Source organism: Gossypium hirsutum, chromosome A13 (assembly GCF_007990345.1).
Source record: "Gossypium hirsutum isolate 1008001.06 chromosome A13, Gossypium_hirsutum_v2.1, whole genome shotgun sequence".
Lineage (NCBI taxonomy): Eukaryota > Viridiplantae > Streptophyta > Magnoliopsida > Malvales > Malvaceae > Gossypium > Gossypium hirsutum.
The window spans coordinates 110,034,435-110,061,418 of record NC_053436.1 but is presented as its reverse complement, the minus strand read 5'-3'; the positions used below and the strand labels follow the sequence as shown (position 1 = coordinate 110,061,418).

At 33.5% G+C, this 26,984-nt stretch overlaps 2 protein-coding genes and 1 pseudogene across 4 annotated transcripts; all 3 read right to left on the bottom strand.

Moving 5' to 3' along the window:
• Positions 1-402: 402 nt before the first annotated feature.
• LOC121212370 (uncharacterized) lies at positions 403-7,991 on the bottom strand (annotated as a pseudogene).
• A 1,358-nt stretch (positions 7,992-9,349) lies between these two features.
• LOC107945202 (sulfite reductase [ferredoxin], chloroplastic) lies at positions 9,350-13,711 on the bottom strand. The gene is made up of 8 exons (XM_016879087.2): positions 13,398-13,711; positions 11,928-12,713; positions 11,231-11,527; positions 10,924-11,121; positions 10,409-10,543; positions 10,167-10,283; positions 9,926-10,084; positions 9,350-9,854 (listed from the first exon to the last, which is right to left on the bottom strand). The coding sequence occupies exons 1-8, from the start codon at positions 13,566-13,568 to the stop codon at positions 9,648-9,650; spliced, it is 2,070 nt and encodes a 689-aa protein (XP_016734576.2). The 5' UTR covers positions 13,569-13,711; the 3' UTR covers positions 9,350-9,647.
• A 3,375-nt stretch (positions 13,712-17,086) lies between these two features.
• On the bottom strand, positions 17,087-22,521 carry LOC121212660 (nuclear transcription factor Y subunit A-1). 3 transcript variants are annotated; one of them, XM_041085862.1, is made up of 6 exons: positions 22,373-22,521; positions 20,902-21,209; positions 20,067-20,182; positions 19,892-19,963; positions 17,989-18,153; positions 17,087-17,783 (listed from the first exon to the last, which is right to left on the bottom strand). In XM_041085862.1, exons 2-6 carry the CDS (start codon positions 21,167-21,169, stop codon positions 17,457-17,459), a joined length of 948 nt encoding a protein of 315 aa, XP_040941796.1. In that variant the 5' UTR covers positions 21,170-21,209; positions 22,373-22,521; the 3' UTR covers positions 17,087-17,456. The 3 variants fall into 3 exon arrangements, with proteins under 3 accessions (XP_040941796.1, XP_040941795.1, XP_040941797.1); XM_041085861.1 differs by lacking the exon at positions 22,373-22,521 and having other exon boundaries at positions 20,902-22,304; XM_041085863.1 differs by lacking the exon at positions 22,373-22,521 and having other exon boundaries at positions 19,892-19,994; positions 20,902-22,250.
• Between the last annotated feature and the right edge of the window lie 4,463 nt (positions 22,522-26,984).

Genomic DNA, 26,984 nt, shown 5'->3' with positions numbered 1-26,984 from the left:
CAAATTATTAAAATTATAAAAATATATCTTAAAATTATTAGAATAATAAAAATTAAAAAAAATTATCATAGATATTTTTAGTATAAAATAAAAAATCATTTAACATAATTAGAGTAAAAAGAATCTATATTTTACCAGGGACTTATTAATTGAAAAACTTATTAAAAAATATTTAATTTTAATTTTTTTATAAAATATAAAATATTAGATATAATATAAAATATTTATTTAAATTTTTTAATTTTTTTATAAAATATAAATAGAAATAAAAATATTTATTATCAACAACATATTGTTAGACTTAGATTTACAATACTATGTAAGCCAGTGTGCTTGTTTCGAACCGGTTAAGTCTGTGAACCGATCGTTTTGATCGCCGTACTTGTTGGGAATCCGGTTTGTCTAGAATGAGCATTTTGTTTCCGGATCTCGACGAAGGCAAAATAACGGCAAGATTCCTTCGCCGTGTTGCTTCATCAATGCCGACATATTACCGAGTTCTCTCAGGGGTGATCTTCGAGGAAGAAGTCCAGTAGCAGTGCATGGTTGAGCCTTGCAGCCATCATCGTTTGCACAATGGTTTTCCTTCAAGTCACACATGAGTATCCGCTTCTCCGTTTCGTTTCTTGCTCCTTGGTTAGCCGGTGAAGTATTTCTACCCCTCACGGTTTTCCTTTCTGTTTCGTTCCACAATGTCTCGATCTCTTCCTGAAGCACGAACATTCGAGCCTGTAGCTCGCTAGCCTGTAGCTCGCTAGAATGTACTTTCTGTCTCCATTCTTTCACCTAGTGAAAGCAAAAAAGAACATGTTAGCTTTACGAATAACCGGGACGAAGTTAGCTTTACGATAATCTTACAGCAGATTTCAAGGATCGAATCTGGTAGTCCGAATCAAGTGCTCGATCTTCCCAATAATCTCGACATTTTTGCAATTCTTCCATCTCGTCCCTTACTTGCCCCAACATATCTTGCATCTGAGACCATTGTTCGGTCTCCGCACGAACTTGCTCAACAATTCTCCGCACTATAGCCTTGCAATGTCCCGAGCACACTCTTGGTTCACCGGACATTTTCTCCTGCAGAAACAAATGTATAGCAATCGATTCATAATCGGGATTTTCATCAGCTGTGTGAACTAAATTAACGTAGATATGTACGATGAAGCTCAATACCAACCGGAACCGAGTATATTGTTCAAGGCACAATAGTAACCATGTCCCATTCGTATACCTTACAAGAACTCGACCCAACAGACGTAAAAACTTTCTGGATATATGCATGTGCAATGAGCATCGATATATAGCACGAATCATTCATGAAATTTACCTTGTCCGAACGTTGTGTCGATGACAGTGATGAATCCGAATAGTCAATCCTCTTCGAACTGTTACCCGAGGAGGTCATCGGACCGTATTCCTCTGCTATTCTCTCGAATAAAACCCCTTGTGACAATCTCTCCATGTTTCTCCTCAAAATCTCCACCTACCAATACGAGTATGCACGATATTTAGAAGATCATATCTCCGTATGAATGTCCGAATATGTATGACACAAAAGTAGTACAAGAACTTAAGTTTTATGTTCTTACATTGTTGTTTCGATTCGAAACAAGGCCCTCGTCGCTTTCACTACTCGTTTTAATAGATAAGCTAGCTTCTGCCATTTCTCGAATCTCCTCCGCGCGTATTTGTTCGTCGGAGAATTCTCCGAACTTGTCGAATTGTGTTCGGAGAAAACATGCTTGTTTATCGAAATTACTACATTTTTTAGCCTCTAAATCTTTAACCCCTGTCCTCTTTTGCAATTTTTCTACTTTTTCCAACAATTCATTGATCAGTTCTTCCAATATCATCTTCACATCATTTCCTTCACAAATGTTGTTTCTTCCCTGCATAATCAAGGTCATTGAATTATCGACCGACTCGAATGAGTCGGTTATAAGTGTCGGATAAGTATATATGTCCGAATGAGGTTAATACATGCATTATCAAACAAAAATAAATATATATAGATAGATAGATAGATGAAATTGAAAAAGAAATCGACTATGGTAGACTACAGAAAATAATAAAAAAAAGGTGAAAAAAAGAAAGGGAACTAACAGAAACTAGTGTATGAACAGAGGCTCAACTTAACAATGGCTTCACACATTCTATCAATAAAAATCCAGCAACCAAACAGAAAACAATCAATTCTCGAGAACCAAACAGAAAATAAACTATTGGAACCCACCATTGTTTGAAAAGTCAAATGGGGTGGGCACCGAAAGTAGAAAGTAATATTGGTTGGCAAGTTGGGTTAAAAGTTGGCATGGGATAATTGCAATTTTGGTCCCTAATTGTATAGGGACATTGCAAGTTGATCCTTGAACCTCGACTATAAATAGGCCTAACCATTGCTTACTTTCTTCATCCCATAATTGCCATTCTCTACTTAAGGCATTATTCTCTCTCTCTATTTGTAAATTTCACTTGTAATTTTTGGAGTGAAATATATTTGGTAGTGCCCGAGGACGTAGGCAAAATTTGCTGAACCTCGTTAAAATTCTGGTGTTCTTTATTATTTGTTTTGCATATTTTGTGAATGTGATTGTAGTGATTTATTGTGCTATTAAATTACGATAGAGGGATATTCTGGCTAGGAAAGACTTGGTATTTAAGTGATCTTCGTGATCTACCTCTCTTTCTTGGGAATTGAACTTAGTGTGATTTTTCAGTACAATAATTTTACTCTTTCACACGCTTCCGCGCAACAATTGGTACCAGAGCCAGGTTCGTACTTGGGGAATACGACCGTTTAAGGTACTATTCACGTATACGGCACTATTCACGTATATGGTACTATTCACGTATATGACACTATTCACGTATACGGTACTGTTCACGTATACAGTAGTTGGGATTGAGGAGAAAAATGGCAGCAGCATCGTCATCAGCAAGGACTACTGTGACAAATGCAAAATTTGAAGTAGAGAAATTTGACGGTACCAATAATTTTGGTATGTGGCAATGTGAGATCCTGGATGTCTTATGTCAGCAAGAGCTAGATATGGCCCTTGAAGAAAAACCTGACAAGATGGATGACAAGGAGTGGGCCAAGATCAATAGACAGGCGTGTGGTACAATCCGCCTATGTTTGGCCAAAGAGCAGAAGTACTCTGTCATGAGGGAGACATCAGCGAAGAAGTTATGGGATACACTGGAAGAAAAGTTTCTAACGAAAAGTCTTGAAAATAGGCTTTATATGAAAAAGAAACTTTATCGATTCACGTATGCACCTGGTATGTCGATGAATGACCATGTGAACTCATTCAATAAAATTTTAGCAGACTTGCTAAATTTGGATGAGAAATTTGAAGATGAAGACAATGCATTATTGTTGTTGAATTCCCTTCCAGATGAATATGATCATCTTACCACCACATTGCTTCATGGGAAGGACACGATCACATTTGATGTAGCCTGTAGTGCGTTGTATATATCTGAGACTCGAAAGAAAGATAAAAGAGATCACAGATATACAACCGCAGAAGTCTTAACAGTAAGAGGTCGTTCACACAGCAGCAAATCTGGTAGAAGGGGAAAGTCCAAAGGGAGACCCGCCAAAGATGAATGTGCCTTTTGCCGTGAAAAAGGGCATTGGAAAAAGAATTGTCCTAAGCTACAAAAGGGCAAGGCTATTTCTAATGCATGTGTAGCAGAGCATGATGAGGAGTCAGACTTTAGCTTGGTTGGCATGGCAATGGCATGTCAAACGGATGAGTGGATTTTAGATTCAGGATGTACTTACCATATGTGTCCTAATAATGACTGGTTTTCTAGTCTTAAAGAGCTAGAAGGTGGAATTGTTCTTATGGGCAATGATAGTGCTTGTAAGACAATGAGAGTGGGTACAGTCCAATTGAAGAATCACGACGGCTCAATCCAAGTCTTGACAGATGTTCGCTACGTACCTAGCCTGAAGAAAAATCTCATCTCATTAGGTGCACTAGAATCTAAAGGGCTCACAATCACTTTGAGAGATGGATTACTAAAAGTAGTAGCTGGGCAACTGACGGTGATGAAAGGCACAAGAAGAAATAACTTGTATTTTTTAAATGGAAGTACAGTTATTGGATCAACATCAACAGTTTCTACAAAAGATGTAGATTCAGAGGCTACCAGATTATGGCATATGCGATTGGGACATGCTGGTGAAAAAGCTTTGCAGACATTGGTGAAGCAAGGCTTATTGAAAGGTGCAAATTCTTGCAAAATGGAATTCTGTGAACATTGTGTTCTGGGCAAGCAGAAGAGGGTAAAATTTGGTCCAGCAATTCACAATACGAAAGGAATTCTGGACTACATTCACAGTGATGTGTGGGGACCTACCAAAGTAGCTTCTTTGGGAGGTATGCACTATTTTGTTACTTTTGTTGATAATTATTCAAGAAAAGTATGGGTGTATCTAATGAAAAGAAAAAGTGAAGTTTTGGATGCATTTCTGAAATGGAAGAAGATGGTGGAGACTCAGACTGGTCGAAAGGTCAAACGACTTCGATCAGATAATGGTACTGAGTACAAAAACGATCCATTTCTACAAGTATGCCAAGATGAGGGCATTGTGCGACACTTCACTGTTCGGGATACACCACAGCAAAATGGGGTGGCAGAACGAATGAATCGAACTATACTGGAGAAAGTTCGATGTATGTTATCCAATGCTGGATTGGGCAAAGAATTTTGGGCTGAGGCAGTTACATATGCGTGCCATCTAATTAACCGTTTGCCATCAGCTGCAATAAATGGAAAAACTCCTATGGAGATGTGGACTGGTAAATCTGCTACTGATTATGATTCTTTGCATGTATTTGGTTCCACTGCATATTATCATGTAAAAGAATCTAAGTTAGACCCAAGAGCAAAGAAAGCATTATTCTTGGGTATAACTGATGGAGTAAAAGGATATCGTCTCTGGTGTCCTGATACAAGGAAGATTGTTTTCAGTAGAGATGTGACTTTTGATGAATCAACCATGTTGAAGTACAAGGATTCACAAAAGGATGACAAATCCAGTAGTACTTTGCAGCAGGTGGAGCTTGAAAAGGTTAACGATGATCCAACTAATATTGAAGGGACAAATGATGAAGAGGTTCCTACCCAAGAACCTCTACAGCAACAAGATTCAATTGCATATAGAAGGCCAAGAAGAGAGATTCGTAAGCCTGCTCGCTTTGATGATATAGTGGCCTATGCACTTCCAATTACAGATGATGATGTTCCTTCTACTTACACAGAAGTAATAAGTAACCCTGATGGTGTAAAGTGGAAGCAAGCAATGAATGAAGAAATGCAGTCTCTTCATAAAAATAAGACCTGGGAGTTGGTGACACTACCCAAGGGAAAGAAGGTAATTGGATGCAAATGGGTATATGCAAAGAAGGAAGGATTTCCTGATAAAAATGAAATTCGATACAAGGCTAGATTAGTAGCAAAGGGTTATGCTCAGAAAGAAGGAATAGACTAAAATGAAGTGTTTTCTCCAGTTGTGAAGCATTCGTCTATTCGGATTTTGCTAGCCTTGGTTGCGCAATATGATCTTGAACTAGTTCAGCTTGATGTGAAGACCGCGTTTTTACACGGTGATTTGGAAGAGGAAATCTATAGGACTCAGCCAGATGGATTCAAGGTTGCTGGAAAAGAAAATTGGGTTTGCAAACTGACAAAGTCACTTTATAGATTGAAGCAATCTCCAAGGCAGTGGTACAAGCGATTTGATCAGTTCATGAAAGGGCAAAGGTACACAAGAAGTAAATTTGATCATTGCGTGTATTTTCAGAAGCTACAAGAAGGAACTTTCATATACTTGCTCTTATATGTTGATGATATGCTAATAGCATCTAAGAGCAAAGTTGAGATTGAAAGATTGAAGACTCAACTCAATCTCGAGTTTGAGATGAAAGATCTAGGAAAAGCTAAAAAGATTCTCGGCATGGAAATATGGAGAGATAGAGCTCATGATAGAGTTAGCTTGTCTCAGAAGTAGTATTTGAAAAAGGTACTACAGTAGTTTGGCATGAACGAGCAGACAAAACCTGTAAGTACCCCGTTGGCTTCTCATTTCAAGCTTTCTGCACAACTATCTCCTTCGACAAATACGGAACGAGGATACATGTTGCAAGTTCCGTATTCTAATGCAATGGGTAGCTTGATGTATGCAATGGTGTGTACAAGACCCGACATTTCACAGGCAGTTAGTATAGTGAGCAGGTATATGCATAATCCTAGAAAAGGACATTGGCAAGCTGTGAAATGGATTCTACGGTATATTCAGAAGACCGTGGATGTTGGATTACTGTTCAAGCAGGATAATACACTTGGTAAAGGTGTTATTGGGTACGTTGATTCTGACTATGCCGGTGATTTGGACAAGCGAAGATCAACCACCGGTTATGTGTTTACACTTGCTGGAGGACCAATAAGTTGGAAGTCTACACTACAGTCTACAGTTGCATTGTTAACCACAAAAGCCGAGTACATGGCTGTAACAGAGGCTGTAAAGGAGGCTATTTGGTTACAAGGTATGGCTAAAACCTTGGGGTTGGTTCAGGAGCATATTAACGTGTATTGTGATAGTCAAAGTGCTATTCATTTAGCAAAGAATCAAGTCTATCATGCACGTACAAAACATATCGACATACGATTCCATTTTGTGCGGGAAATTATTGAAGAGGGGAAAATTTGTCTTCAGAAGATCAAGACTGCAGATAATCCCGCAGATATGATGACCAAGGTGGTAACAGCAACCAAGTTCGAACATTGTTTGAACTTGATTAATATCCTGCAAGTTTAACAGTTGAAGAAGGCACTATCAAGTATTGTTGTCAAAAGCAGAAAGAATTGTGTGAAGATAAGATTATCGTAATCAAATCTTCAAGGTGGAGATTATTGGAACCCACCATTGTTTGAAAAGTCAAATGGGGTGGGCACCGAAAGTAGAAAGTAATATTGGTTGGCAAGTTGGGTTAAAAGTTGGCATGGGATAATTGCAATTTTGGTCCCTAATTGTATAGGGACATTGCAAGTTGATCCTTGAACCTCAACTATAAATAGGCCTAACCATTGCTTACTTTCTTCATCCCATAATTGCCATTCTCTACTTAAGGCATTATTCTCTCTCTCTATTTGTAAATTTCACTTGTAATTTTTGGAGTGAAATATATTTGGTAGTGCCCGAGGACGTAGGCAAAATTTGCTGAACCTCGTTAAAATTCTGGTGTTCTTTATTATTTGTTTTGCATATTTTGTGAATGTGATTGTAGTGATTTATTGTGCTATTAAATTACGATAGAGGGATATTCTGGCTAGGAAAGACTTGGTATTTAAGTGATCTTCGTGATCTACCTCTCTTTCCTGGGAATTGAACTTAGTGTGATTTTTCAGTACAATAATTTTACTCTTTCACAGGCTTCCGCGCAACATAAACAAAAAAGAGAGAGAAAGGAATCACTAACAAAAACCAAAGTATGAACAGCAGATTTCAAGGTTTTCTCCATTTTCATGCTGCTTCTCTCATTTTCTTAACAACAGTGTCTCTTTCAATCCTCAATAAATTACATTCAGCTCTCAACATTTTAGCTTGGAACTTTCATTTCTCTTCTTCAACCAAAGCTACAACACCACCATTATTTTCTTCTTCTTCTTCTTCTTCAACCTTATCTCTTTTCATTTCTTCATTACTTTTTTCCATTGGATTCACAAGCATTAATGGGATAAGCCCTCTTTTGAAACACCTTTCTTGATCAAATAAGTTCACTAGTTGTTTCCCTTTTGTTTCATTGTGTAAAGATGGTAGCTTTGAAGGCTTTAATGATGGTTTTCTTTTAGGCCTAGGTGGTAAATGAAGGATCTTTGGGGCTGGTTGTGGTGGTGGGTATTGCCATTTGGATCTTTTTGTTATGGTTTCTCCCATTGATTGCTTCTCCACGCAAAGAAGACGCAACTTTTTGTTTTCTTTTTATTTTTTGGGGGGGGGTTGTTTCAAATAAGTGTTTTTTTGTTTGGTTTTGAAAAAGTCTTAATATATTGATTACGATAACATTTTTCATATTAGTCCTTATAGTTCCTTTTTTGATCATATTAGTCTCTAAAATTGGCGACCATTATCTACATTAGTCCCTGAGACTAATCCAATTTATTTTTTAATGTAATTTTTTGTCCAACTTGAAACTAGGTTTATTTTATCTATGCTTTTTTTTTGTTCACTTTAATATCTGAATTTAATAACGTAATATTTTAAAATTATTCCACGTCATTAAATAAATTAACTTTTTAGATGATAACAGACACAAATTCGACTGTCACATAATTAAACTATTATACTTTTCTAAATATATAAATTGAAATGGAGTTAATTGCGAAATTATGATATCAAAATAGACATAATTACTAAGTTGAAGTTTTAAAAATTAACAAAAAAATACATGCCTTTAGAGGTATTCCTTAGATACATAGTATAACCTATAAATTATTTATTTTAATAACTCAATAATTAAAAAAAATTAAGTATTAATGTTTGCAACAAATACTGACACCTCGTTACTAAATCCAAAGTAATGTGTGTTGCATGGGCTCGGACTGGGTTTCTTCTCTCTCTTTGTCTCGAGTCTCTCCACCTTCACATTGACTTTTGTCTGGGAATACTTCATTTTCTAAGGAAACAAACAGTCTGGACCGAAACACAAAGATGCTTTTTTACTTTGGACATTGTTGATTTTAACTATGTCTCAAGGCATGCACCATCTCCATGTTTGACTCTGAAAATGAATGACTTCAGGGACCACTTCACATGGATTGCTATCCTGGTGTGCATGTATATTATTCAAGAATTACTCAAAAATTATTTCAAGTTATCCACACAATAGTACACACAAATATGTATTTTGATCGAAGCTTATCTTGTGAAGATCGGATTCAATATTAATATTTTGAAAACGATAATTTTTCTTAATTTAGTTTTGATAAATTCTTAATATTTTAAATTCACATTAATTTCGAGACTTGACAAATTTTTTTTCAATTTTAATCTATTAAATGACAATACTATAATATTACATTATGCCACATCACTTAAAGTCGTAATTTTTTGTTATAAAAAATTTAAACGATGACATGCTGGTACTAATTTAGAAAAACTTGTAAATTTCAAGGACTAAAAGTTGTCTTATCGTTAATTTGAAAATGATGCAATTGATCCTTTTGAGAATATATATATATCCATCCATTGAGAAGAACAAATCCATGTTTTATAATCTAAAAGACATAAATAATAATAATAATAAAAGACCAGAAATCAGCTTTTAGTTTCGAGTTTGCCATTGTTAATTGTCATTGAAGCTTTATTCATTTTTGCTTTTTGCTGTTTCATCCCTAAGCTATGGCAATTTATATTCTAAAAACCAAAAACTCCACAATCCTCAACAAACAATTAGGACACACAATAATTTTATAGATAAGAACCCAGATCCCGTAAAATGATACCAAAATCATCTCGAAAAACCAAGATTTCATCCGATGTTACCAAACAGTAACAACCTCGAGAAAGAGACACCGACAGTTCCGTTTATTAGACAATGCAGCCAGCCAGTGAGAATATCGTAAAAACCAACTCATTCGCTCTTACCGTTTTGCTGGGCAGCAACGAAATTACGAATGACTTCCATTGCCAGTTGATGAGGGCTCTTGTTCTGCAGCTTTGCAAGCTCTTCCATGGCTTCGTATGTCTCTTTATCGGCGAATGGCTTAAGGTTATACCTTACCGGTGATTGAACTGGACCTTCCCACTTGTCTACCAGCTCATGAAGTTTTTCGAATCCCTGCGAGAAATCATCATTTGATTGTTGGATAAATATTAACGAGGCAATATCGAAGACAAAAAAATACTTACCATTCGGGTTGTGAAGTCGCCGAATGATTCTTTGGGCTGTCTTTTTCGTTTCCAGTAGTAGAATAAAGGCTCGAAAACTTTTTCGAGATCTTGAACTTTGACTTTGTTCATAAAAGTTCTTGCTAATTGGGTTTGATTCGGTGTTCCTCCGAGCCAAATCTAAACAAAAAAAAAGAAGGGGGGGAATTACTGAGTTATCCTACCAAGTATAAAACGGCATCGAGTCAAATAATCGAATTACCTGATAACTGTTTGGACCGTCACCAACTAGTCCAAGCTCAGCCATGTATGGTCTGGCACAACCATTAGGGCAACCAGTTACCCTTATCACTATGGACTCACTGTACTTGAGTCCAACCTGAAATTAGGCAGTGCCGATCTATTTATTAGAGTTCCAAACCCGATCACAAATACAGATAATTGATAGGATTCTTTAAAAGGGTCAAGGAGTTGACTGTTTAAGCCAATGATCATACAACGCACCTTCTCAAAGACAGCTCTGACACGCTTGAGGATGTCGGGGATACCTCGTTCAGCTTCGGTTATTGCCAAAGGGCAAAGTGGGAAAGCCGGGCACGCCATAGCGGTTAAGTTCAAGGGGTCCACATATCTAGGATGCTGTTCGTAGCAAGAACATGTCAGCCGTACATTCTAATTCAACATATGAATTATAATTTTCGAGAATGAATATCGATAACCAAAGGAAAGAACTAAACAATTAAGCACAAAGTGCACACTACACAAATAGTAAGCTCCCGAAAAATGTTATTTCGGTGCTTTGGGCAATGATTAAGCAAATCCTACATGCAGTCTTTTTGGAGGGATTCTACGCCATGGTATATTTGGTAACGGTTCGTGTGATTCCATATTAGGTTAGATAGTCTTATCTAGCTACTAACATGCCATAAATAAACTATCATACGGGCAACGAACCCGAACTAATAAACAAATATACTTAACCGTTATATTAAGATGCTTGACTCTAATAAGAATCTTACCAGCAACCCAGCTTGAGCGAGAACTGTGGTAATAGGACGCCTCCATGCACTACGAATGTCACACAAAATGAGGTTTTGGTTCGGGGTGATTCGCACATTTAAATTATACTTCTCTATCACTTCCCTCAGTGTCTTTTTCATTTTTCCTCCAATCCGACCGTTATCTACATGGAGCCCGCAAAATAAAGCACCGTCACCCTGTGAAATGAGAAGTTACCAAGTCGGTTAAACGCACCGTGTCAATGCTAAGGATGTTAAAAATGAAAACAATTCAAGACAATCATAACATCAAATCAAAAACACGAACCTGCTCGTGCCATCCCAAGTAACTCTTAAATTCCCATTCCGGCAACTCGTGGAAAGGCTCGAATTTCTTTCCATAATATTGCTCAACAACATTTCTAAATTTTTCAATCCCCCAAGAACTAATCAAATATTTCATCCTACTATATTTACGATCATCTCTTCTACCATGGTCTCGTTGTGTAGCAACGATGGCTTTAATAGCATATAAAATGTCACCTTTTGGCACGTAACCGAGTGGTTCACCCAAACGCGGGAAAGTAGTCTCTTGTCTATGTGTTCTTCCCATGCCACCGCCAACCTGCAATAACAAGAAACCAATACTTTTAGGTATAAAAAGGTGCAATAAAAATGGTGAAAGATGGGTAAAAGTACCATGTAAGCCCCCGTACTAAGAGTCAGATTACATTTTGCCCCTCAGATTACATTTTGCCCCCCCTTTTTCTAAAAAATGAACAAATTAGTCTCTGTATGTTAGATTAAAGAGCAAATTTCATTCACTTCTACCATTAAAAACTGAGATAGCTGACCGAATAACCAGTCAGTTACATGTGGTACGCCACGTGTAACTCATGCTAACTTATAGGGATCAGCTTTTAACAGTAATACAATGACTAATTTGCTCTTTCTTTAAGTAAAAGGACAAAATGCGATCCGTCTCCTAGTACAAGGACCACTCGATCCTACAGTAATAATCTTACGTATATGTTGAACCCTTGAGGCTCCCCGTTTTCATCGAAGACCACCACTACACCGATATCATTCGTGAGAATATCCACCGAGTTATCAGTTGGCACAGTCACAGCAATCTTAAACTTCCTAGGCAAGAACTGTGTACCATATATCGGCTCCGGAGAATCTGGGAAATTCGTTCCGTGAGAGTTATCATTCCTAGCTTTCACAACTTCCGGAGGTTCCGAAGTCATAAATTTCTCTCCATCCACCCATACATCATAATAAAACCCCGATTGCGGAGTCAACAATGCCGCAATATTCTCTGCAGTTTCTTGCGCAAACTTATATTCTTTCGTCATAAACGGTGCAGCTGGAGCAAGCACATTTCGATTAAGATCCCCACACGCACCGAGAGTCGACCCCATGTTTCTAATAATAGTACTCATAACAGTCTTGAGATCTTTTTTCAAAACACCATGGAGTTGAAACGTTTGCCTCGTCGTTAAACGTAATGTTCCGATACCGAATTGATCGGCGAGATCATCCATAGTTAAGTAAAGCTGGTTCGGGACTTTCCCACCGGGGTTTTTAGTTCGAAGCATGAACGAATACGACCGAGTACCACGTTCATCTCGGTTATATTGTTGATAACTGCCATGGAACTTAATTAATTGTGTTGAAGCTTCGTTTATGTTGGGTGTATCTGTATATATTTCTTCATTGAGAGGGTATCTAATGAAATTACTTTGTTCTTTAAAGATTTCAACTTTGCTTCGTTTTGGTTCTGCTGTACTTGTTTCAGGCTTCAATGGCTGCAATGGGATTCAAGCAAAGACGCAAATTAATATAAATAATTCTCAAATTTAAAATATGAATTAATATTTTATTTCTAAAATATATACCTATTAATAGATAAACAAAAAATTGAAGGGAAAACAGTGTCAATTGATCATTTGACATTAGCAACTTTCTTAAGATTTTCCCACACTCTCTTAGCTTCCAAACAACAATTAACATTCAAAATGATATTATTTCCAAAATATGCACACAAAAAAATGAATTTAAGGGAAAAGTAAAGTGTCAATTGATCATTTGACATTAGCAATTTCTCAGAAAGTAAAAAAGAATGAAATGTATTTTTTTTGTAAGGGACAAGCTGAGAAAAGAGAGTGAAAAGGAAAACAATTTGAAAAAAAAAAAGTTACAAGATTTTCCCACACTTTCTTAGAGTCCGAACAAAAATTAACATTCAAAATGAAACAAATCAATATTAGTTCCAAAATATGCAAAATAATAATAATAATAAAGGGAAAACAGTCTCAAACTGATCATTTGACATTAGCAATTTCTCAGAAAGTAATAAAGAATGAATTTTTTTTTTAGGGACAGGCTGAGATAAGAGAGTGAAAAGCAATACAATTTGCCAAAAAGTTACAAGATTTTCCCACACTTTCTTAGATTCCAAACAACAATTAACATTCAAAAAAAAAACTGACCGTGGAGACAGCTCTAATGAGAGTAGGAGTGCAAAAAGGAAGGGGAAACACACGAAGATTCCTCGTCAAAGCTATGGAATTGGAAGATTTCAACCCCGTGAAGCTCTGAAATCGGATCTTGGGATCGGTCGGCGTGAGAGTACCGGTCGTAGTTCCAAACGACGTCGTCATTGCTTAGAATGAAAAAACTAAAAGGCTTTACTAAAGAAAGGTATAGCAACAATGGTGAAGAGATAAAAGCAGAGAATTTGATGCTTTTCTCTTTATTGATAGAGAAGAAGAAGAAGTGGATTTTATTTGTGTGAAGTGCGATAATTATAAAAATAAGAAGAGGAAGTGTTATTTGTTTTTGCTAAGGTGCGCCAATGGTCACGTGCCTGACACGGGACATTTTTTTTTCCCTGTTGAATATGGACATTGATAACATGCCCACGCGCAATGCATTACTCGCGGCACTTAATTAGAGATGGCAACCTTTAACATAATTAATTAATTAAATTATACTTTTATAAAAATCGTATAAAAAATTATAAAATACATAAAAAAATTATAATTTTTAATATTTTTTATTAATTTTTATTTTTTACTATTTTTTTGTCACATGTCACTTCGTGATTGTGATACGTTGTGACTTTAACTAATATAAATTAGGGACTAACTTTAACGGTCAAAGGGCATTTTTAATGAATTTTGACAGTTTAAGTACTCAACTGAGTGAAAAAAGCAGGGGCTTAATTGATTTTTATTTTATTTTTAAAGGCATTTTTTATGCATTTTGAAAGTTTAAGTACCCAAATGAGTGTAGAAAAACAGTGGCTTAATTAATTTATTTTTTTGAAAAATTTTGAAGACTTTTTTGATACATTTTAAAAATTCAAATACCTAATTAAATACAAAAAAAATGCAAGAGCTTAATTGCTTTTTTTCAAAAAGTTTAAGGGTTTTTTACACCATTAAACTTAAAAATGGCAACCTTTAACATGATTGAAATTCTACTCGATTCGAAATTAAATATTATTATAAATTTTATTATATATTTAAAATTAATATTACATCGAGGCAATATGGGATGAATTTTTTCTAAACTCAACTTGATTTGATTAATTAAAGAATTAAATCCATCTTAACCCAAACCCTATTTCATAAAAAAATAATTAACCTTATCGAATCAAGTTAAGTCGTATCAAATCTGAGATTTTTTTACCATCATTATGTTTAATTAGTAATTTAAAAATAAATTTGAATAAATAACGTAATTCAAAGCGTGACAAATACCTCTTTAAAGAGAAATTATCAAATAAAATTCTCCGTCAAATTAGACCTGTTCATGGGTTAGACTATCAGTCTGAAATTTAGGAGGGTTTAGGCAAAAATATTAAGCTCAAAAAATGAGTCTGGGCAAAAAATTAAGCCCATTTAAAATACGGGTTGAGATTGGGCTTTAACGTTCAAGACCCAAGCCAAACCCAACTTATTTTTTAGTTTATAATACCTAATATTATGTTATTTTTATATATTTTGTAATTTAAAACACATTAAAAAATAAATCTATACTAAATATATAATACTACTCTAATGTAAGCATTAAAATGATGTTAAGTTAACTATATAAAAAAATTCAATAAATAAAAAATTTATAAAATTATTAAATATTAAAATAAAATAAATATTTTTTAAAAAATAATATGGGCAAGTCTAAAATGGGCCTGGGTTAATAATTTGCAAATATAGGCCGATTTGAATAAAATTTTAAGCTCATATTTCAGGTCGAGCCAAGTTTGGACAAATATGAAATATTTAATATCATACTTAGGTCCGGCCCATGAATACTTCTATGTCAAAAACGATCCATTCCAATAATATCACGTGACATGAGTATCTTTTACATGTCAACATATCAGTTTGTTCTCTAATCCAAAATTCTCAACTTTTCAATAATAAAATGTTAAATTTATGTTTATCTTTTTAAAAATTTGTAAAATTCCTAACTTTCATTTTTATTTTATTTTACCAAAATAAAAAATTAGAAAGTGATTAAAATTTTGTATTTACAATTTAGTCCTCAAATTAACATTCCCCAAATTTGGAATATAAGCTTCGACTGTAGAAAACAAAAAATAAAAATAAAAAAATAGCGCGTTACAAATGTCAAAATAAAGCGCGTGAAAAGTTATTGGACAAAGATACGAAAACAAATATGGAGTTTAGTGGTACATTGAACTTGGACGGAATTACGTTTTCACCCACTGTGCAGTAGGTTATGGCGTCCCCATTTTTATTTCTAAAAAACCCCGTTACATAAAGTGATTAAAAATCATTTATTTATTTTAAAAGCATTTTTATTAATTTAAAAAATAAATTTTATTTTTAAAATACTAATTTAATAATTTTTATTATATATCTGGTAATAGTTCCTATTTTGAAAAATAAATATAAAAATCTAAAGAGAAATTTATTAAGTAGATGAAGGTTTAGGGTTTAAAGGGCAATTATTGATTTTTATCAAAACCCTAAAATAATTAAAAATTCAGTAATAATATTATTTTGTTGACTGATGATAGGAAAAAGGAGTCCTTGGCCGTCAACTTAATTAAAGGTCACCACTTTTTTTTTTTTTAATACAAAGGTCACCACTTACATCATACTAACATATTCATCTAATTTGATAATTAAATTAATAATTAAATCAACACTTAATAGTATAAATAATAAAATAGATGTAAAAGAAGCTTTATACCAATCATCCATATTTAATCATGCTACTTTATTTTTTTATTTTAATTACATATAATTTAATTATTTTATTTTTATAAATATTTTAATTTATTTTGTAATTTACTCTTTTTTTTTAAAAAAGTAAAAAAATCAAATTTTGTTGTATTTATTTTTAGGTTAAAATATGAGCTTAGAGGTAGAGGTGTTCATGAGCTGGATTAGGTCAAGTTCGGGTAGGCCTAAATATGATATTAACATATTTTAAATTTGCTCAAACTTGACCTAAATATGGGTTTAAAATTTTGTCAAAATTTACCTATATTTACAAAAGACTAACCCAGACTCATTTTAGGGTCACCTATATTATTATTTTTTTAAATATTTATATTATATTATTTTAATATTTAATAAATTTATATATTTTTTAGTTATTAAAATTTTTATATAATCATCTTAACATTATTTTAATGTTTATATTATTCTATATAGATTTATTTTTTAATGTGTTTTAAATTACATAATATATAAAATTAACATTATATAAAATATTATAGACTTGAAAAAGGGTCATGTTGGGCTACGCTTTAGCTTTAAATGTTTTAAGTCCGAGCTCGACCCATATTTTAAACGGACATAATAATTTTACTCAAACCCTCTCAAATTTCGAAAGAACCTTCGATTTAAAAAGATAATTCGACCCATGAACAAGTCTACTTAAAAGTCTATATACCCTTCTTAGATTCAGAATTCAGTCTCTCTCTACTTCTATCATTCTGTTTTAAACCTCATTAAACTTCTTTATTAAATTCACTAAAAACTGAACTTTGCATTTTTAAAACTAAAAAAATAAATGGGCCTAAATTCCTTAAAAATAAAAAGTATAGGGAGCATATTTCAAATAGTTGAAGAGATAGGGACCTGCAACACATTTTAACTTATATTTTGTAGATGTTATAATAAAAAGGCAAATAGCATGCTCCCAAAAGGCTCATATATTTAACGTTTAAAAAAGTGTCACCATTATAAAAAAACTGCTAATCCAAACTACAAAAACATCAGGTTTTTTTTTTTTTTTTTAAACTTAAAACGACGAAAGCCCTGGGTGCAATCTACTAGTTATCAAATATTTCTCACAAACTCTACTAATTTAACTACTTACTTTTTCAGTTCTATTCAACGGTATATTTACAAAAATGCAGCTTTGGGAAAAATTATAGAAGCACAGACAAGACGAAAACGATGTCCGGGTCTCGTACAATCTCTTCTCCCCTTCCATATAACCGAAGCCAAGAATGATTTGCCGCCTCGCTAATGCATTGCCATGACTGTAACCGTCTCTGGAGTTCAACCCTTCAGCTTTTGAAAGGATTGTCCTCCATTCACCGGATAGAAAGCGGCCTGATTGGAGATGTTACCACCTAGCTTCTGATAATGGCTGCCGCCGTTGACATGGTGGATGCCATGCTGGGTGAGGGAGGAGGTCCAGGTTTCGTTGGAATCAGTTTGTAATGGTTCAGAACCGGAGGAACTTGGAGATTGGGATGATAACGTGGGACCTGAACCTGATCCTTTTTCTTCTCCTGGATTGGTATCTGTTTTCTTTGCAAAACGTCCTCCACTACCTCTCGCCCTACGTAAAGCATGCTGGTGCCTTGATTCGTGAAGATAAGGCTGTAGGCCATAGAAGATGTGGTATTACAAGGATAAAGGTCAGACGACATGCATATATGTAATAGAGTCGAACCATATAAACAATAAAAAGAACCAAGTTTCTCCCTATGTTGAGGTTCGAACTTTAATAGTCAATATTTTGAAAAAGATCTCTTGTTTAAACTGCACAATTATCAATACCGTGAGTATGTGGTTTTAGATTTACCTTTCGGGATTTAACAACCTTCTTCTCAAGTTCTGCTTTGGCACGGGCCTGCCTTCGCCTGAGAATTCCTTGGTACTGTTTGGCATTTACATAAACAGGCTCTTGTGCCATTTCAATCGGCAAAGTCATTCTTGCATGAGGCATTCCAACAAACGGAGGATAACCCTAGCCATTGCAAAAATTTATTCATTAGAAAGTGTACCATGTCTTGTCCGTCAAATATCAAAAGAAGGTTCTTAAACGAAGAAGCTTACTGTAATGGTGCTCTTGCTTTCAAGAATTTTATCATATTATAACAAATAAACTAGAAGAAGAACAAGTGACAATTCGTGACTTAGGCCTGGTAATGTAATAAAATCATGCTTCAGTCAGATTTCCCTGTTCCCTAGTATCCCAATGCCAACCCCCAATATGCCAAGACCATATACAAAGATAGGAGACCACCAAGGTGTGGCCTATTAGCCAAGTGTTCACCTTCCCCTAGAATAGCTTGGGATCGAATCACAGTTGTACCAAATATATATATATAAACAAAGATAGGAAGAAAAAGAGGAGGAAAATGGCAAATCATGGACCGATGGTTCACTAAAGATTAAGAATTGGAAAGAACTTGAAATTCAAAAGCATGTTTCTCTATTCATCTAAGTAGCAAGCATCCAAAGTCGCAGAAAATACTATCCTGCAAAACTGGTCATCTAAATTAAGGGTTGCTGAATTTAGTGCAAAAATGAAGTAACTACAGGTGAACTTCCACCGTGAAGAAGTTTTCATTTAGTTCCAGCAATATTGTTCTTTTCATTTTACTTTGTCTACCCCCAACAATTTTATTCTATTAGATCTAGAAGAGAAGATGGTGGAAGATAGGAATAATAGGAGGAGGATTGATGTACCTGACCCTACATAAATGTTACTTTGTCTTGGTTTTTGTATCCGACACAAGTAAATTGGGATTAAGGCTTGTTGGTTTGGTCTACCCCTATGATGGAGTCCGTTAGAAGATAAGAAATTAAGAAGCGAATGAAAAGATAAAAACCTAGCACTAGAACATGCAAACACTACTAGCTAAGACCAAAGTTGAGCATATAACATAAAAATTTGGCTATGCGGAGACTTAAAAAAAAAAAATTCATGTTTGGTTTCTTGGAGAAAATTTGGGAAAATTAACCTCCACAAGGTACGGAAATTTAGCTCTATTTGTTAAAAGAAGGAAAAAAATCCTTCAGCTTTGCGAGTATTTTTAGGACTTTTTTTCCAGGTGCAAATTCCAAAATTCTCCACTTCTCAATGTTTTGAGTATTTGAAAACAAACATGGAACACCCCTCCCCACCCCCCAAAAAAAAATAAAAAAATCACATATATTGGCTCACCAAAATGAAGAGAAAATTTACCAATGTTAGTGCAAATAAAAGCACAAACATACATATTGCTCAGGCAGGCACATTTTTTGCGCCTTGTGCCTCAAGTATAAAATGGTTATAGTGCCTACAGCGCTCCTTGCACCCTTAACAAACACTGAATTGAGCATATGTACAAACATGCTGAAAAGTAGCAAAGTGCAAATCCTCTTCAATTCTTTCCAACTCAAACCAAGGAATAAAAGAATAGTAAAGCTTTTCCGGAAAAACGTTTATGCTTTGCATTTGAAAATGTAAGTTAGGCAGAAAAAATGTCTATCAAGCAGAGTGATATTAAATACGTAAACTGCAATCTGTATTGAAGCATCAGTATAACCTTGATGTCTCATGAGATTTCAAACGAAAGATAGAACATCAATAGAAACAAATCCACAAGCAGCACAAATTCAAGATAAAAATTATATAGCAAGAGCACAATGATCAATTTGTAAGAGAAGAACGCATCTAGACTAGATCATATTGATAGGAATAGGCTAAGGTTGCATACCATAGGCTGATGTCCATAAGCTGCCATCATTCCTCCATAAAGTGGATCTATATAAGGATTTGATGCACATGCCTGCAAAAGGATTGGAAGAAAACTAGGAATCCTTCCATAGCAAGTTCTGTAACTATGAGACCCCTAACAGTACAGGAGAAAATATTGAACCTGAGCCACTTACGATTGAATGACCAACAAGCTCAAGCAGGGGAGGTTGGGTGAGGCCTTCATCACGCACAGCAGGCATGCTAGATCCAACATGCTGCAAATTGTGATGTTCTTGTCCTCCAGTTCCAACTAAAAATGAACAGAGGGCATGGCAAAAGAAACCCGTTGCTTAGCACATCCACTTATATGGTTATAATAGTTGAGAGAGACCAAATGTCTTGAACTAGGTTTTCACAATTATTTCCAATTCCACATAACCATCATAAAGGTTTACTTGAAATAGTAGTAACCACTAAACAGAATCTAGAACGATATCTAATTTGAATAACCTATATATCCATGTTCAATCTCAGAACTCATTACATGATGAAGAATTGGGGTAAAAGTACCATAGAGACCCCCATACTAGGGAGTTAGATCGCATTTTACCCCTTCTACTTAAGATATGGATAAATTAGTCTATGTACGTTAGATCAAAGAGCAAATTAATCCTTTTAGTTAAAATTTTCATTCATTTGTACTATCAAAAACTGATGTGGCTAATGGAATAACCAGACAATGACACGTGGCATGCCAGTGTACCTCATGCTGATGTATAAGGACTAGTTTTTAATAGCAAAAAAAAACCAGTTTGCTCTTTGATCTAGCATACTGGGACTACTTTCCCCATTTTTTGAGTAGCGGGGGCAAAATGTAATCCTGCTCCTAGTACAGAGACCTCCATGGTACTTTTACTAAGAATATGGCCAAGCAGTAAACTTCATACAGACTTAGCCAGTTATGTTCATAACATTTTCTTTTTAGTAATTATTGGCTACAGATATTAATAGCATAATAATGTGACGTACCTGCCCGAGAGGATGCAGTAGTTTGTGTTTCTTTATTAACATCATCCTCTTCATTTAGTGCACCATTGGACAGTGACTGCCCATCATTCGACTCTGATGCATTAGTGCATTCCATCGAAGATGAATTTAATGAGTTCACTCCTCTCACTCCCGGGGAGATGGCACCATAACCAGTATTACGCCACTTGGGTTCAGAATAAACTGCAGTTGGATGAACACCATGCACTGCAGGTTCTAATCGACTTCCTTCTTCAGAATTCGACTGCATTCCTCCCAATACACTCAAATGATAGTCAATTTCTTATTCTCTGTGCCCAAAGATGAGGACATTTGAACTTATTTAAAATTTACAATCACAATAGGGCCATCTATCAAGATAGAAAATACAAAACGAACGGAATGATTCCTTCTGACCAAACAATAAATTACTTCCACACAAGAAACATGTCATAATTAGAAGCCATTTGAAATAAAATAAACATAAAGACATAGCTACAAAAACACACCGATTGACATAAAAACATGGGAATCTATCCTTCGAAAACACGAATTCTTCTTACTTATGTAATGGCACATGAGAAAAACAAAACAAAGCAAAACATAGACATAGACATGAACCGCAATTAACACAGAACCAGCGAAAATGCCTTATACAAGAAGTTACGACCTTTCCTTCGAGCAGATAGAATAGAAAGAAAAACATAAAAAGGAGAAAAAGGAAATTTCCACATTCATCAAAAAGAACACATCAAAACTTGTTTTAAAAAGAGAAATAAAAAGCATAAAAGTGATAACCACAAAGCTTTGACCACACACACAGACAAAACCCAGAACCGGTTAACATTCCTTATGGAAAATTAGTATATTTTGTGCCCATATTAGTAAATTATGCTTTTGCTACTTGTTCTATGTTCAAGATTCAAAGAAAATAAAAAGATTTCCCAATCACTGTTCTTCTGCATATCTTATCTATAACAAATCTTTTTTGCTTTTGATGCTTTCCAAAATATTAAAGTTCACAACATCCTTTTGCTGTATCAACAAAGTTATTTACTTGGTCTCCTCAAAGTTCACTCTTAATTCACTAATTTTCTTTTTCCCTAAATTCCCAATAATTCAAAACTATTATTCCATGTTCTGCATGGAACCCAGAATTTTACTTTCTTTAAAAGAAAACCCTATTTCTCGAGTTATCCCACAAAACCCAAAATTCTAACACTAAAGATCACCTCGATTCATCAAATTCTACAATCAAAACCCCCAAATACAAAATAAAAATTCAAACAAAAAACAAAAACCCCCCAAAATTCCAAACACCCTAAACTTACTGCAATTCCACTTTCTAAATTACCCCCCCCCCAAAAAAAAAAAGAGGCAAAAAGAAGAAACAATTTAAAAAATCAGAAATTATGAAAAAAAATCCATTAAAAGAAAAAGGAAAGAGAAAAAGGGAATTGAAAGAGACACTTACCGGTTTAACAAAGAAGAACAAAAACAACAACCCTAGATTTTGGGGATTTTTTGAGAGAGAAAATAAATAAGAGAGAGTCAATATAGTCTCTCTGCAATTCAGTTAAAACACTAAAAAGAGAGCTTCGCCCATTTTTCTTTTTTTCTTATTTATTTATTTATTGCGTATTTAAACTCTGAGAGTTAAACTTTGATGACGTCACAAAATGTTAGAATTCCAGGTTTTATCGAGATTCTACCGACACGTGGTTTTTTTCTCAGTACTATTTTTTCTTATTAAGTTTAAATATGCATAAGTCCTTGCATTTTTTTTAAATTTAGAATTTAGTTTTTATACTTTTTATTTCTAAGAATTTAGTCCCTTTACTTTTTAGGTTTTGAAATTTAGGTCCAACTTTTAACGATGCTAAAATTATTTTATTAAATTCAGGTTCATTACAATATCAATTTTTTAGTTATATCACTACCAAATGATTTTTTTTAAATTTTAAAATGTCACATCAACAAGTTTTTAAATAGTTGGACTTTAATTTTGAAATATGAAAAATAGATGGACTAAATTCTAAAATTTATGAAGAGTACAGGGATTTTTGACACATTTTAACCTTTTTATTATTCTCTTTCTTTTTGGGTTATTTATTTTAGGATAAAGCAATTTTAACCCTTAAATTTAATATTTTTTTAATTTGATCCTTGAATTGTTTATCCACATTAGTCCCTAAATTGTACCATCTTTTTAAGGAATTTAATGAAGGGAAAAGTCAATTCTTTTCTGCAGATTCAGTTGTATATTTTATTGCGAATTCACTATTTTAATAGTTTATATATTTATAAATTTTTTAAAATTAAATTAAAATTTAATTATTTGAAAAGGAAAATAATATTTTACCATGTACTAATTTAAAATTTTATAAATTATAAAAGATCAAAACTAAAATTTTTCATTTTAAAGGGATCAGGCCGTTGCCAACCCCTTGATACCACCTCTAAATTTAATGCAGTAATATTTTATGAATTATTTAAGAAAGCATTTCAATGAAGTAAAGACAACTCAAAACGATCCAGTGTAATTGTTTTTCCTTATTTCAACAACTTATGTTGTAAATAAATTGTTTTGTCGACTAAATATACGTAAGTTTTTAATGAGAAAAGACTTTACGAGAGAGTTTAATATATAGAGTAAATTACACTCAAGGTTACCATATTATTAATAAAATTACATTTTGATCATTCAACTTTAAAAAGTTATAAAATAATCACTAAATTATTTAAAACACCGTGTTGATAAAACCGTTGTTGTATGGCATTCTCTGGTGGCGTTACTTGCACAAAATGAAAGCTCTTCTCTCCCTTGTCTTCTACAAAATTTTTTATTATGAAACAACTTTGAAACACCACGGATCTATGAATCAAAACCCAAACAGTTTTTTCTCCAAATTTCAGCACTACTTATTAGGTTAACTTGGATCTAAGGTATATTCTTCTACTCATCGATAGGTATTGATTCACCATATCGATTTCGAATAATCACTTGGAGCTTACTAGTCGGACTTTAAAAAAGAAAACTTAATAGCCTAGTGAGTTAAATAAAAACTTTCGAATAGTTCAATGACCATTTAGTAACTTTTTGAAGTTAAGTAACTAAAATGTAAACTTACTAATAGTTTAGTGACATTAAATATAATTTACCCTACTATTTAAATTATACAAGAGTGAATCTACGATGATATAATTTTATTGAATAAGAATGCAACAAGCGTGAGTTAAAATGAGCATAAAATCTACTATACTGTCGAAATTACAATGGATTATTTTTTATATTTCTCAAACTTAAAATCATTGATTGATTCGACTACCAAACCAGTTTAAAAAAAATTTACTGGTTGGATTAAGAATCAACCAACACTACTAATCTAAATAAGAGAAAGAATCGATTGACTTATGAACTAATATGAATTAACATAAAAAAAAATCGATTTAACTCAAAATTTATAATTTTATAACAATTCATTTAATTAAAATTAAACCTATCAATCAAATTAATTTAATCAAAATCAATGATATGATTAATTCGGTCATTAATTTGATTCCCCTTAAAAGGTGGATGAAATCCCTTGACCTTTCGCCATTCAGAGCATTTACTTGAGTTAGACTAAGAGAAAATAAAACCGGTGAAGAGCCGGTTGCCGGGGAAAAATAGAGTGTACGTAATGAGAGTAGAGCTTAGGGTGACGTTGTCAAAGACGCAGAAAAAATACGAAGGGGGAAAGGCCCACGTGACACGCACTTGACGGGCAAAAAACATTACGAGAAACGCGTGTCTCAAATTTGGGACCACTTTTATTAGGGTAACGACAAATAAACTTGATCTACTTTATTAATTTAAAAAAATTTATGGGTCTAATTTCGGATTTCATCCTTTATTTTATAAAAATTACGAAATTAGTATCCTTACTTTAACATATCAGAATTTTGTCCTCTTCTTTCATGAAAGTTGGAAACTTCGGTCTAATTGTTGGTAGATATTATTTCAATTTGTTTTGTATACTTTTTGTTGAATTGTTGGTTTTTGCTAATTATTTACATATAGATGGTTGAAATGTTGACTTTCAAGTCACCGATAAAGGTTTAATAGTTTTGTCAAAATGAACTAGCTTCATAATTTTCATAAAATATGAGGATTAATCGTTAAAAAATAGAAGTAAAGGGACTAAATATAAAATTTTTGGATAGACATTTATTGGTACACACATGAATCTGGATTACTGGATTTTTTTTTGTTTTCATATAATTTTATTGAATTGTTGATTTTTGTTAATTATCCGCATATAAATTGTTCAACTGTTGTTTTTTAGATCAATAATTTTACGATAAGGTTTAACAATGTTGCTAAATTGAATTAATTTCTCAACTGCCGTAAAATATGAGGACCAATTGCTAAAAAATAAAATAAAGGGATTTTTTTGAATAATGTAATTTTTGGCATATAAACATGGTAATTAGGTCAATTTTGGTATCGAGACTTGTCAGCTAATTTCATTTTGGTCCCTAAATTTGAAAAATATGAAAAATTGATAATATGGTCTAATTTTAGAATGTCATTGTAACAGCCTAATTTTCAATGGTGTCGGAACAGTGATTCGAGATCACTAAATCCGACAAATGAGTAGGAAATATTATTAGTTTAGTGAGTATAAATTAAATGTGAAGTTAGAAAATTTTTTTGAAATAGTGAATAGTGTACTAAAAATAAATATTAAAATAATTAGAATCGAAAACGAGGTATCGAGACCTCGATAATTTTAAATCGAGCCATAAATATTTTTATAAATATTTATGGAGTGTTAATATGTTAGTAATAAAGTTTTGTCAAGAAATTTTAAAGTTCTGACAGTTAATTAAACAAAAAGGACTAAATTGTATCAAATGCAAAATTATGGGAAATGATTAAATAGCTTAATTAATAAAAGAAAGAGGGTTTAAAAGGAAAATAGACCCAAATTCTATTTGGGCTGAACGGCAAGGGCATGAAATCAGCAAGAAAATAAGGAGAATTGAGGGCAAAATTAGAAAATTGCAAATTTTACTTTAAAAAGCTAGGACTAAAGTGGAATTATCTAGATTTTTCTTTATTTTTCTACATTCTCATCAGAAAAACACCATGGAAGAGTTCTATTAAGCTGGTTTTTCATATTTTTACTTCAAGTAAGTTAAATTCTTGATTATTTCTTGAAATTTTTGTGTTTTTGTGACTTTTACAACTAGGTCCTATTGTTGAATTCATTAGTTTTTGATTCTATGAAAGAAATTGAAAGTTTCTATACATATGTGCTGGAAGTATATGATGATTTGGCATGGAATTAGAGCTTTAAATTGTTTATATGTTGATTTTATTGTGAGAATTGAATAGAAAGTGAATGTTTGGGACCTAATTGTAAAAGAGTTTGAAGTTAGAGTTTTATGTAGAAATTTTGAAATTCAATTGTTATGAAATAACTTATAATGTTTAGGAAAAGTATTAATTGAGAAAATTATCTTAATTGAGGGGTTAATTGAGCAAGGACTGAATTGTATGAATTGTGAAATTTGGGGCAAAATGGAAATCAACATTTTGCACTAAAACTGTAGTAGTCTAACTTTGAAAAATCACCAAAAATTTTAGAAATGGAATTAAGGATGAATAAAATATGAAATTAAAGATTATTGAATCTAGTTTTTTATAGAATAAATAATGTAAGCAATGGAATTGTAAATCATGAGATATGATAAATTTTGTGAGACAAGGTCAGAATGATTTCGGGTTCCCCTGTTCTGACTTTGTAAAATCATAAAAAAAATTGGATAAAAATAATTAGGGGTTTAAATTTATATGTTTAGAATCCTGAATGAATCTATTTTCAAAAGAAACAAACGGGAATATCATTCGAATCCTGTACGAGGAGATAATTAATTTTTAGTGATAAAAGGGTTGGAACTGTCAGACAGCATAACAGGGGAGACTTCAATGAATAAACTGTATTAATTGGCCCAACCAAAAATTATGAAAATTTTTTGGTAAGAAGATATGTGAATCTAGTTTCTGGGAAAATTAATGGATCTTAATTTGGAGTTCT

What these genes read in the sequence shown, in the direction of transcription:
- LOC107945202 (XM_016879087.2), bottom strand. Translation starts at nt 13,568, where the DNA reads ATGACGACGTCGTTTGGAACTACGACCGGTACTCTCACGCCGACCGAT. An exon ending in ACTTGGGATGGCACGAGCAG is followed by an intron (nt 11,122 to 11,230) that starts GTTCGTGTTTTT and finishes CTCATTTCACAG; the next exon opens with GGTGACGGTGCTTTATTTTG. An exon ending in TCGCTCAAGCTGGGTTGCTG is followed by an intron (nt 10,544 to 10,923) that starts GTAAGATTCTTA and finishes TGCTACGAACAG; the next exon opens with CATCCTAGATATGTGGACCC.
- LOC121212660 (XM_041085862.1), bottom strand. Translation starts at nt 21,169, where the DNA reads ATGCAGTCGAATTCTGAAGAAGGAAGTCGATTAGAACCTGCAGTGCAT. An exon ending in TACTGCATCCTCTCGGGCAG is followed by an intron (nt 20,183 to 20,901) that starts GTACGTCACATT and finishes GTTCATTTTTAG; the next exon opens with TTGGAACTGGAGGACAAGAA. An exon ending in AGCTTGTTGGTCATTCAATC is followed by an intron (nt 19,964 to 20,066) that starts GTAAGTGGCTCA and finishes ATCCTTTTGCAG; the next exon opens with GCATGTGCATCAAATCCTTA.